Genomic DNA, 12,381 nt, shown 5'->3' on the forward strand with positions numbered 1-12,381 from the left:
TTGATGCTATATAGTAGTATGTCCTACCGATCTAACTGAGCTTATAAAGATTAAGCTGAGTCCTTGTTACTAACAGTGCAAATTTGCTTAGTTTTCCACCATATTCATATTAATTTGACTTAATATTTAGATTCTGATGTGAAAATTAAGTAAAATTAATATGAATATGGTGGAAAACTAAGCAAAATCACTTCATATGTACTACATTTAGAGGAAAGACTTAGCATTTTTGGCCCAAAAGTTCAAAAACAATGATTAAAGGTGACTTGTGGTCAAAAAAGATATGTTTACATTCAATGTTAATGATCAGAACCCACTGTGTGTATCGTTGCGGTACAACAAACGCGTTGAGTGCATTTCTTTCCTCATAAAACGTTTGCAAAGCCTGTTTTTTCTTTTTTTTAAAGTATTTTAAATCTAACATTGTTTATATCCATGTTTACAGATCAGTGGGATAGTGTGATGCCATTGGTAGGACTGTGTATTGCGTCACCAGGCTCCATAATGCTAGTAGAAGTCACTCCACAGGGAACCTTTAACACTGTCTTCTCTCAAAAAATACTCATTAAATTTGGATTTTTCTTAAATCTATGTAAATAAAATGTGGTTAACACGAGGTAAAGATCACCCTTAACGTAGAACAAATCGTGACTATTGGTAGGAGATGGGATATTAAGTGGGAAGAACCGGAAAAACGTTGCATTAGTTTAAATGATTTTAAACTAAATTTGTGTTAATATTGGATTTTATTTAGATTTAATTGTGAGTAATGGTGGTTTGTAGCTATTTCCCCACAAGTCCATTGACAATTCTTCAGCAAATTGGATATATATATTGTAGAGCTGTCAGTATTTCTAACTTTTCCCACTCAGGAGCTTGTCATTATGATGTGAATGATACAAACAGAAGGCAGCATATATATACATTTTTGTTTTAAAATGAAGGAATGTCTTCTTCTGACACCACAATACAGGTTGCATGTGTTTATGAGATGTGCAGTTTGACCAATTTTTATTTCTCTGATTGCTTTATTTCAGTAAATATTAAAGGTCTAAATCACATTTTTCACAATAAAGCAAAAAAAAAAATGTCCAAAAAAGTTCAAAGAAAAGTGCAAAACCTCTGCATTATATAGTGTTGTCAAAAAGGCTATAAAAATGTAGCACCCACAGCATGTGCACAGCTTTTTGCTAAAAATGCCACAGGGGAAAGCTTTGCCTTTGTTGAACCATGTAAACCACCATTATGTGACACTACACCTGGCAGTGGTGACGCATAGGGGTGATTCACACGTGTCAGATATCTCAACTTACTGCTCACTATACAGCAAATTAGAGTGTTTAGAGAACAGAGTGAGTCAGTGAGAGAGTGATTCTGAACACAGGTTTTTCATGTTTCAGTGCAGAACATGAAAGACTATGGTTTGTTCAAGCTTTTACAATAATCCAGTTTCATGTTTTCCAGACAAGCAAAACTCTTGTTGTCGTGGTAATAATGACAGAAGTAGCGTGACACTATGCTGCTGCAATAGTCAGTGTTGGTTTCTTTTAAACATACCCATGATCTCCCCTTAATCTTAACCTAAGCAGTTTTAGTCACCTAAACTTAAGAGACAGATGAGAAAATTCACCTAAAGTTCAAGAGTGTCTCACTGGTGTAAAAAAAAATTGCCTTTTCAGAGCAGATTTTGGCAACGTGTGCTGGTTTCTCTTGAGTGGAAAAGGTAAAAGAGGGTGACAATATTTGGCAGTATTCTCCTGCAGGCTGTTGTTGCTCGCCTAAAACACGACTCCTCCCATTCGCTTTCTCCAAAAAGACCGAGGAGTGGTACGTGTGAGTGTGTGTGTGTGAGTGTGTGTGTTTGTGTATTGAAAGGGGGTTAAAGCTCCGCTAGGAAAACAAACAAAGACACACGTAGCGGCCACACTCCTGTCTCTGGCTGCACGCCATTGGCCTCACCACAAACCACAACTTATGCTTTCTGCACACACACTCACAGCGTGTCGCGCACACACGCCTACTTCCAATCAGCTCCTGCCGCAGATCCACACTGATATATCCCCCAGAGTCAAATCATCTGCTGTATTGCAATACCAGATCTCCAGAGATAGCCTCACAAAGCAAAATCATCCGCTATTATTGCCCTGCCGCTCCTTGACATTGTGCCATTAATAAGGCCATTGTGGAGGGCGCTCTCTGTTTGGACACCATATAATAGACTCTTTGACAGATTTACTTTGCTCTCTCTCTCTTTCTCTCTCTCTCTCTCTCTCTCCCTCGACCCCTTCCTTTTTTTCTCTCGTGAATGCAGCGGGCATATTCCACGCTGCTGCTCATCAATAGGCGAGCTGTTTGTTTGCCCAGTCATTCTGGGCTGATGGTAAATACATAGAGGTATTCCAGACCAAAGGCTGAGCAAACAGGGGTTACATAAAGGCACTGTACCCGAACACACACAAGGGACATCCTCCCACACACACATTGATAAAAACCTCACACTATTGCCGTAACCTCCCTTGATCTCTCTTTTTAAGCGACTGGTCTTTCTTGTTCATTCGGTCGGTCGTATTTTTCTTCTTTTTTTTTTGCTCGTTGTTCAACAACAATTAGGCCTGATCTCCGCCCATGCGCAGCAGACAGTAATATAGGCTAGAGGTGGTGGCGGTGTGTGGGGTCAAAGCGAGGCTGGCTTCAAGGCCGCCAGGTGTTCCATATCAACATTGACATTCATCAGAGACCCACAGAGTCCCTCAAACCACACTCAGCTGCTTCTCTGTGGAAACACAAAGGAGACCAGCTACTTGACATCGGTGTCACCCTGTTCTCCATCCACTTACAGTCTGTTCAGCCTGGGTTGTTCACCACAGACACAAATTATAAAACTGGGCTTTAAACTCCAGAAAAAGCATGTATGAATACCTTCTGTAGGTACTTGTCTCTTTAATGCAACTCAACCTGTTCCTATTGTTCAGTAAGGTATTGTTTTTTCACTTGTAAAAGCAACCACTGTAATATTTCCTCCTATATTAGAGCTTTTGCCTTCTTGGTGGCACCAAAAAACATTGATATGGTGAACTTGTTGGCAAATAGTTGCTTATTTATATATTCAGCAGTTATGGAGCAACATTATCATGTCATTTAGAGTCCTGTTTCAGACAACCGGATGAATATAAGTCCAATATTTACTCTCTTATAGCTCTGTTTTTGGTCTCCACCAACTCCTGGGGGCAATATCTGGTGCTTGCAGCGGCTAAATGCTCCACTACGGTCACAAGCTAGTTGCTAACTGCTGGGCAGGTCGTGTACAATGGGTTTTTAGAGCACCTTTATTTAAACAGCTGCGGTAGCTGAAAATGAAAGTGGTGACACTGAACCAAAACAATGACCTGAAAGACGCTAAACAGGTCTGAAAGATGAGGGAAGGTGCAGAGCCAGGTTGTCATGGGATTCCTTTTTAATATATATTGATTCTGATTATAGTCGCTTTAAACTCTAAACGTGGTAAACGATTAAGCTCAAACGTGCCTCTGATCTTTTCCATGTCCTGTTATTTCCGACCCCACGCTGTGCCCAATTTCTAAAATGCAGCCATGACAACAGGGAACCACCATATCTAATTTATGAGAATTATTCTCCCTCTATAGATACAATAATATTGAACTGAACTTTGCCAATATGCCTTATCTCTTGGGTTTCACAAAATGTGCCACTAAAAATCATTAGTGTGGCAGCGTTTGAAGATTAAAAAACACTTTTATTCTGTTATGTACCAACTGATTGATGTAGTCAGCATGAGGTGTTATACATCTACAATAGGAGCAGGTCTGACGCGACTCGTGTCATACTGTGAGCATAATTACATCTGCTCTTTGTGGTTGAACCCATATTCTCTGTTCTCTTATTCTCCTCTATTCTCTTAGGACTCCAAACACGAGCCACATGGCAGCGACCGCTGACTGATGACAACCTGGAGGGTCACAGAGTTGAATGGATGAATGGTGGCAGAGTACAGGAAGTTATAGGTGGGTGTGTGTCTGTGTGTGCCTGTGTGTGCCTGTGTGTGTGGGATGAGGGGTGGGGGTTTCTCTATTTTGGGACTCTTTTGGCAAGTGGTCAGCATTGGACCGAAAAGAGACAATTATGACCAGCGAGACTCTTTCAGAGCCTAATGAGGAGCCACAGTTACAAGTGTCTGGACAAGAGCTATAGTCAGCACACACACACACACACACACACACACACACACACACACACACACACACACATACACACACGCACACACAAACGTGTGTGTATGTGCAAGGACACACACATGACAAAACAAAGAGGACCCTGGCAAATATTCAGGCATGAAAAATGACAGATTGTACCAGGACACACTTTGTAAACAAAACATATATAAACATAATAAACATAAACATGACGAGTACAGAGTGTATTTCTCTAAAGAATACCAAACACACACACATACACACACACACACACACACACACACACACACACTGACACATCATTATACGTCTAGTATTATGAGGAACTTCATAAGATGTCCTTTAAATCTAACTTTCACCTGAACCTGAATCAATTATTAACCTTAGTAGCAAAGTTTGTTATTCTAGTGCATATTAGCATATCCACTGTGCTAGTTTAGTGTGTTAGCATGCAAATATTTGCTAATAAGAACTCAACACAAAGCACTGCTCAGGCTGACGGGAGCGTCATTATTTGCAGGGATTTGGTCTTAAATTAAAATATTGGACAAATTAAAATGTATACCTTTATATCTTCCTGCTGGCTTAAAATTGGATAAAAGACACAAAAATGTTCTCGTCTATTTCATGAGGCAGGTACGTAGGAGTAGACGAGTATCTAAAAGTGGATAATAAATGAAAAATAATTTTTAAAAAAGCTGATATAAATGTAGCGTTAGAGGGATTCTGATACATAATCGGAAGTTTAATGTTTTTATTTTATTACTAGGAACATTTTCTGAGCTTTCCTAACCACAACTTGTTTACTGTACACTTAAAAATCAGTTCAAAGCAATTTGTTCTTTTGGAAAATCTGTACATATTTTGGAGAAAGTTGGTAAAAGTGGAAAGAAATAACTTTGGCCTTAACCTTAATGAATCCTCACACTACAAATGCCCCTTAAGGAAGCAAAGACAACCCAATCATTGTGCAAAACTGTCATATACATAAAGCTCTAAATTACAATAGCACGCACACATAAACCGAAGTCTACACTCCTGTAACACAACAAAAGCTTTTCATCTCTAATAACCTTGCTGCAGAATAGTGAGGCCAGCTGCCGGGGGTTCTTCATCCTGCTTGATTACCGTCTGAACAAACCTGTCCAATCAGTCCCATTCATGGGTGCCAGCACTCACGGGAGAACTCTGACCTGACTGACCTCTGCAGAGGGCCGGCCCCTCAGCCTTGACCTTAGGTGTGGATGCTTATTGTCGGACCCGTCGGCCCCAGCACTCTCACAAAGGCTTGGATGCCAGAAATTAGGCACTTGAGGGAAACTGGAGAACTCCTGGCCAAACTCCTGTTCACAAAAAAGGTAATTCTAAAAATCAAGTGCTGTTATTGAGGGGACATTTTTAGAGTCGAGAGGAGTGTTGATAAATGTGTCAGGTGTTGGTGTTTTTTTCTGCACGGCCATTGTGTGAACAGGAGGCAAAGAAGAGTTTTTGGCAGGCAGAGATAGATTTGGTCTTTAAACACTGCGTTGACAACCCCTTCATTTCAAACTTATAATGATTCATTCTGACCAAAATCTCCTCTGTTATTTCCCTACAGAGTCTCCTATTGAGTCTTAATATGCCAGTAGATAGTAATCAATTCCACAAACCTTCAAAACATAAATTTTTTACAACAAACTAATCTCTCGCACTGTAATTAGACAGAAACTATGTGTAGACCAGAGGGTGGTTGATGACCTTACAGTAACCTTTCGTTATTTTTTGGGCAAAACTACGATGGCTAGAAGATAGACTGATAGATAGATAGATAGATAGATAGATAGATAGATAGATAGATAGATAGATAGATAGATAGATAGATAGATAGATAGATAGATAGATAGATAGATAGATAGATACTTTATTTATCCTGAGGGAAATTCAAGAAAGACTTATGTACTGCAACTAATGTGGAAGTTTACATTTACCTTGATTTTATTGGCTAATTGTGTCTGTCAGGAGTGTAGCAAGGACCGGGTTTGGCTGGAGGTTAGATTTGTTGATAGGAAACAGGAGGTCATTAATAGGTTTACTCCACCCAAGGATGCATGAATGAGAGCAAAGGGGTTCTAAAAGTAGTATGAGAAATTTAAAATCTTTTAATGTCTAAATATAAGTTAAACATAGCAGAACAAGATTATTATCTGGTCATGTAGTTTTTTTTTTGTGTTGTAAAACTGTAATACCTGAGTATTTTCCTGTCAACATGTCAAAATAAGTATGTAGATGAAGATTTTTCATCTTCTTCTTCTACAGTTTTTATGCCTTTTGGCGCTGCCACAATGTTGGAAGTGCTAAAAACTCATTTCCATGTTTCACTGTGTGTGACAATACTTATTTACCAGAAGTAATCAATCTGTTATCAGGTGTTTCTGCTCCACTAAATAAAGAATTTTAATAAAAAACCTCCTTATTAAATCCTTGCTGTCCCTATGAGTGTGTGATGAAAGTTCTGTGCCCAAATAATGAAAGTTATCAGCAGATGGACACATACAAATATATATATATGTGTGTGTGTATGAGTCTCATTACAAAGTGAGCTCAGTAGGAGACCTTTGAGCTGTTCAGACTGTGTTGGACAGCTGTGACACTATTTATGCTGTTGCTCTACAATGAGGTAAGATTTTTAGCAAAGGTATAAGATGGAAAATAACAGGTCTGGGTTGAAAATGGCCAAAGTTTTGTTTTAAGGCATAACATCTTATATCCATGAGATGATAAACTCACAGTCCTCAAAGTTGGAGCGACCTTTGTTGCCATTTGGCTGACGAGGCGTGTCCTGCAGTTTGGTAAGTATGTGCAGCACCTTTGTTTTCCTCTCCTCCATCCTTCTCTCCTTCTCTTCAGTGCTGTGGTCAACACTCTCAGGCCTCCTTCCTCCAGCCGAGGACTCCACTCGGTCCCTCCATCCTGGATAATTGGACTCCTCCTCGGTGGGGCCCCTTTCATCTGTGCTGGAGCCTGGAGTGGAGAGATGTTACATAAAATTATGCATAGTAGTCTTTAGTTCTGCCTGAAATGTATTTATAACTTAGTAGAAGGGTTAACTTTTTAAATATAAACACTAATCACCACAGTCCTGAACAAGAGAAACCACATCTATATTCATGGTCATCTAAGTGGAAGTAGCCACTTAGTAAAAAGCACTAAAACCCATTCCTGTTCCTTTAATAAACACTAATTCTCATCACATTGTTCTCCTAAATGCCACAGTCACATCTCCCTTCAGTCCTTTCAGAGTCTCTCTAAAGAACGCACGCTCTCTCTGAAACTTAAACAGCCACCCATTTTGTCACTGACCAGCCAATTAAGAGTCCCATTATCTGTGAACATAAAGTCCTCAGAATACACTTCTTGGTGTAGCAGAGAAGAGACAAAGAGTACCGTCAATGCAGACTTGAGCTTAAGGAGAGCTCTGATTGTCTTTTGCAACAGTTTCAGACTCTTTTCTTCCCACTACTTCTGCAAACAAGAGTGTTACTTATGTTAGCGCATGAGCGATGATTCAAATGTGATAGATTCAGAGATGGTTCTGTTCGTTAGGAGAGGGAAAGCTTGACCAGTCGAGCAGATTCATCAAGCCTTTCAAACGCGGTGTCGTGGATTCATTTATCCAGTCAGTCAGCGTGCAGAGGTCAGCAGCCCAGATTGATGGAGCCATGTCTCATTTGACAGGCCGTCTTCCACCACACTGCACACAATCACACGCTCCCATCAGCCTCCGTGTCCTGTTCAAGTCTCAATGTCACCAAAATAGACGATGACATGAGAAATGGATTCATGTTTAGAGTGCAGAATTCATCATTTCTTTCATATGCAACATAAACCAAATGTCTGGATATCCTCACGATGAATGTGAAGAGTTTTCAAAAATCAAAAACTTTTCAATTTAATGCATCACACCTAACCTACATTAAAATCTGCATTATTTCCACGGTATTTTGATTTATTGTTTAATGTTACAATTAATCAATGAACTGCTAAATCTATAAAATATCTAAATATAGTGTAAAATGCAATCTCAGCTTGCACCAAATGTACAAAATAAAATCATCACAGACCAAGGGACTGTTCAAAAAATATCTTCATCGATTCAACATAACATAGCAACTACGCAGAAATAAAGGGCAAATTCAGAACCACATTCACCAATTTTACAACACACAAGCAGCATAAAAAATACGACACAAAATCAAAGTCAGAAAATATAACTACAGAAACACACTGAGGTCGACTACAGTCACGTTTGTTGGAAAATGAGCTAACGAACGCTTCATTTTAATTTGAACAATCTGATTATATGAGTCAGATATTCTTTAATTATACATATGCTATATCTGCTATACTCAAACAATTGAAAAAAAACCCTACACACCTAAATAAAGAAACAGCAGTGCCAGAGGAAAACATAACTTGAATAAAATTTTGAAAACTAACGTCACCTTCTTTCTTAATTTCTTACCTTTTTTTTCGAAAGTAGGTATAGATATGATAAAGTAGGTCGAATGGGGTGTGAAACATCATCAATTAAACTATTCCAGGAGCAAGTTTTCTCATTTTTAATCAAGATGTAGAGTAGGTTACAGACTAACAAAGCCTGTATCCTGCTTAGTCATGGACTTAACTCAGAAAGCCACAACCATGACGTGTTAATAAGTCCTTTGAACTTTATTATATAACTTGGGTCCATATCGTCTGTGCATCTTGCAGTATTTCTGTGTTTGTTTTTCTATATTTGCAGCAAATGTGTTGTTATGTTGCACATTTGCCAAATTAGTTGTTTGCTTTTATGTTGTCTATGTGCATCTGTTTTCTATAGCTGTTGTGCGTTCAGCTCTCAAGGCCACTGTACAGAAGTGACGTCTTCAAATTGCTTGTTTTGTCAGATCAAAAGACTCAAAACCCAAAGTTATTCATTTTACAGTGATATTAAATGGAGAAAACCAACAAAATCCTCACGTTTAAGAAGGTGGTTACATCAAATGTTTAGTTTTTTTCCTTGCTAAAATAACCCTAATGACGATCAGTTTACTGATTTCTTTCAGAACTGGTTAAAATCTACGAGTCCAGACAGTTTCTGTAAGGTACAATCTTTAAAGCGGGGCTCTAAAATTATTCAGGATTTGGTTTCCTCCTTTTGAAACCCTCCTATCCTAACCTCCAATATGGCCTAATCCATGAATGCACAGCAGTGATTACTGGTCAGTTCAAGCTGGAAACAAGAGCACATCTAAAACACACAGAGCAGGTTACCATACCAACCACAGCATCTGAACACAGCAGATAGCTGGATTTGGCTGCGAGCGGCCGAGTCAAATCCCCTCGCGGATTCCGAAAAAGGCCACTGAAGACAATTAACACACACACACCGCCCACCCTTCGTCCGACTCTCTCCAACACACACTGCCTGCCCTTTACCATCCAGCTCACCAGGCAGAGGCAAGAAGGTTGGACTTGTATCTCTTTCATTGCATGTTTGAGAAAGGGATGAGCATCAGCTAGACAATCAGCGTGCAGAGGCTATTCACTGATGCCACCCAGAGCCTTCACTCCTCTATCTCCTGAAAGAATGGCAGAATAGGAGCGGGGTGGAGTAAAAAGGAAAATCCTCGCCAATTTATTATTCATGGGGAGGGGATTTTCCTTTCAGGGCTCCTTTATCGAAGCCTTTCCCAACACGTCACCCTCTCTATCAGCCCTGACAAGTGCCAATCAAAGGGCTTGAGTCCAGGTTTTTGGGGAAACGCTGGAGGATTTCGAAGACAATAGCCAAGGAGTCCACAGTGGCGGTGGCTTAGAAACAATGGTGACATGGCTACACTGTCAGTGTGTGGTCCTCTGGGGGGGGAAACGATCCTTGCTTAGTACAGGACTAATCTCTGCTTGCCCCATCTCTGTCTTTCTGGAGCCTAATCTGTCCAGTAGCTTCCTCAGCTTTCCGGAACAATCCACCAGGGTCAGTTCAGATTAGTGCTCTTTGTGGCCCTGCACATCGCTACATTCATTTGGATGCTAACATCTTTAGTAACAGCTGAATGCTAAACACTGGAGTGAGCGCAGAGTGACCGGGGCAGCGGGGAAACAGTCATGAAACAATTATGAGGCGAGGGATTATTCTACCTATGAATTTCTGATGAGCAAAAAGGGACAAAGGTCTTATCATGAGCCTCACTGGGGAGCAGGAGCATTTATCGCAGCTGATTTCTGGCTTCAGTTTAATTTCAGAATTGCTCAACCACAGTCATTGATCCAGAGTCAGGTGGAAAATTCAATGATGTGGAACAGGCATCGTGAAAAATTGCATTAAATAGAAAAAAGTAATCACTAATAAAAAAAAAATTAAAGGGCAGTTCCACTGATTATAAACATGAAGTTCAGTTTGCTCATCATTTGTGTTTTATGGAGTTTGCTAAAAGTCCCTAGTATCATTTTGACATACAACACACACACAAAAAAATAGGCTGGATTATATTATATTTTTGATATCATGTCGCGTGTGAGGGGGGACGGAGGACCAGCAGTTTGAACTCCCTGACTTAAGCGATTAGTTTTCACCAACCATTTCATTTTATATTTTCAACCTATCTTTCCAAAATCTAAATCTAAATCAGCAGTTGGTCGGATGGATGGAGTCACAAGCCCATTATCTTAACTGTCTCATATACATTGAGTCGTAACAGGGTCATTCCCTCCATTACTTGGAAGCCCTATTCAAAGGTTGAACTGCTCTCACCTCCAGGGTAACCGAATCTCACCTATCCACACAAAGACATGCCACACACTGGGCATTTTTTAGAGACTGTGTGACCTCAGGAGTGACCTCTCCACGCCCTGGTGATGACCCCCTCCTCCTCCCTTCCTTCTTCCCCAGAGTGACCATGCCTTTGGCCTCTAAAAGGTCAAAGCACACAAGCCAACACCAGGATCCTCTGGGTGACATCTTTTTTCATGCGTCGAGTTTGGTTAATTCTTATAGGGTAGTTAAACAGTTAAAGACTTGTTTTAAAAGAGCTGGAAAAGCTGCATTTTAAAGCTGTGGGGAATTTCAGTCATTGTCTGCTATGACAATGAATGCCCGTTGTATACATTTAACAAGCTAATAAATCAATCATTCTGTATGAAAAAGGCTCTTAAAACATATAAAGGTCACTCTTCCCTGTCAGAAACACAGACAAGATTCAAGTAAGGTACAGAGAAATGTAGCTCAGAACTTCTGGGTGCCCTGACAACTTGCTTAGGGTCCTAAAATAGTAAATATCTCCCTATATTGATGTCTAAACAAATGTCTATATGTACCAGGGCCTTAGACCAACTCTCAATTCCATTAGAAGCTTCATATGTCCATAAAGTTGGGGATCTTTAGACAGACATAGGGTTAAAAAATGGCCAAGATATCCTGACTCTTAGTCCCTACTGTGGGTCACACTCCAAAAATGCAGGATCCTACAGTTCCCATAATGCAACTCAATAGCATTTTCTTAATTTGCACTAGTATTTTCCTTGGACCACTCCTGTCTTATTAACTCCCGCCCGCGCTTTAAAATGCAGGCTGTCCTTTAAAGTTTCCAAGTTTCCAACATTAGGGGTTATTTTGTAATACTTTAAAAAGGTCCTCCAGAACCACAGAAGAAAAAAACATTGACAGGATGAGTAGTAAATCCTGTGACTAGCGAACACGAAGAATTGGTTGAGCTCATCTTTTGGCAGCCGTGAAAACAAATCATTTCCTGTGATGTAATGATTTTTCATGCAATAACATTTGATGGTTATAAATTGAGAAGATTTGCTGCTTTTTCTTATTATTATTTTAATTATTTTCAATCGACTAATGGAGAAAACAGTAGATGAATCATTAGATGAATCATTAGTTGTAACAATGAGCTTCACTTCCACCAAATACAACAGTAAAATCCTTCTTTTATATTACTGCATGAGTAATGATAATCTAATGATATAATATATAATAGGGGACATTTTCCTAAATATTTCCACCACTACAGGTTGTATGAAGTGTCCTTGCAAATAGTGTTTATCGTCGTTCTAAATAGCCAAGCTTAAAGGTGGAGAGAAAAGCCAGCTCTCATATAGAAAGGCAGGATGTGACCAACCATACAAATGGAGATAACAGCAC

General features: G+C 39.7%; 1 protein-coding gene across 1 annotated transcript in view; it reads right to left on the reverse strand.

The window, feature by feature from the left end:
- LOC127359114 (uncharacterized) overlaps nt 1–12,381 on the reverse strand; it is a 54,746-nt gene that overhangs the window by 12,057 nt on the left and 30,308 nt on the right. Inside the window, exon 10 of the mRNA XM_051392835.1 lies at nt 6,978–7,211. Coding sequence (XP_051248795.1) covers nt 6,978–7,211 — 234 coding nt within the window. The remainder of the gene's footprint in view (nt 1–6,977; nt 7,212–12,381) is intronic.

Source organism: Dicentrarchus labrax, unplaced genomic scaffold, assembly GCF_905237075.1.
Source record: "Dicentrarchus labrax unplaced genomic scaffold, dlabrax2021, whole genome shotgun sequence".
Lineage (NCBI taxonomy): Eukaryota > Metazoa > Chordata > Actinopteri > Moronidae > Dicentrarchus > Dicentrarchus labrax.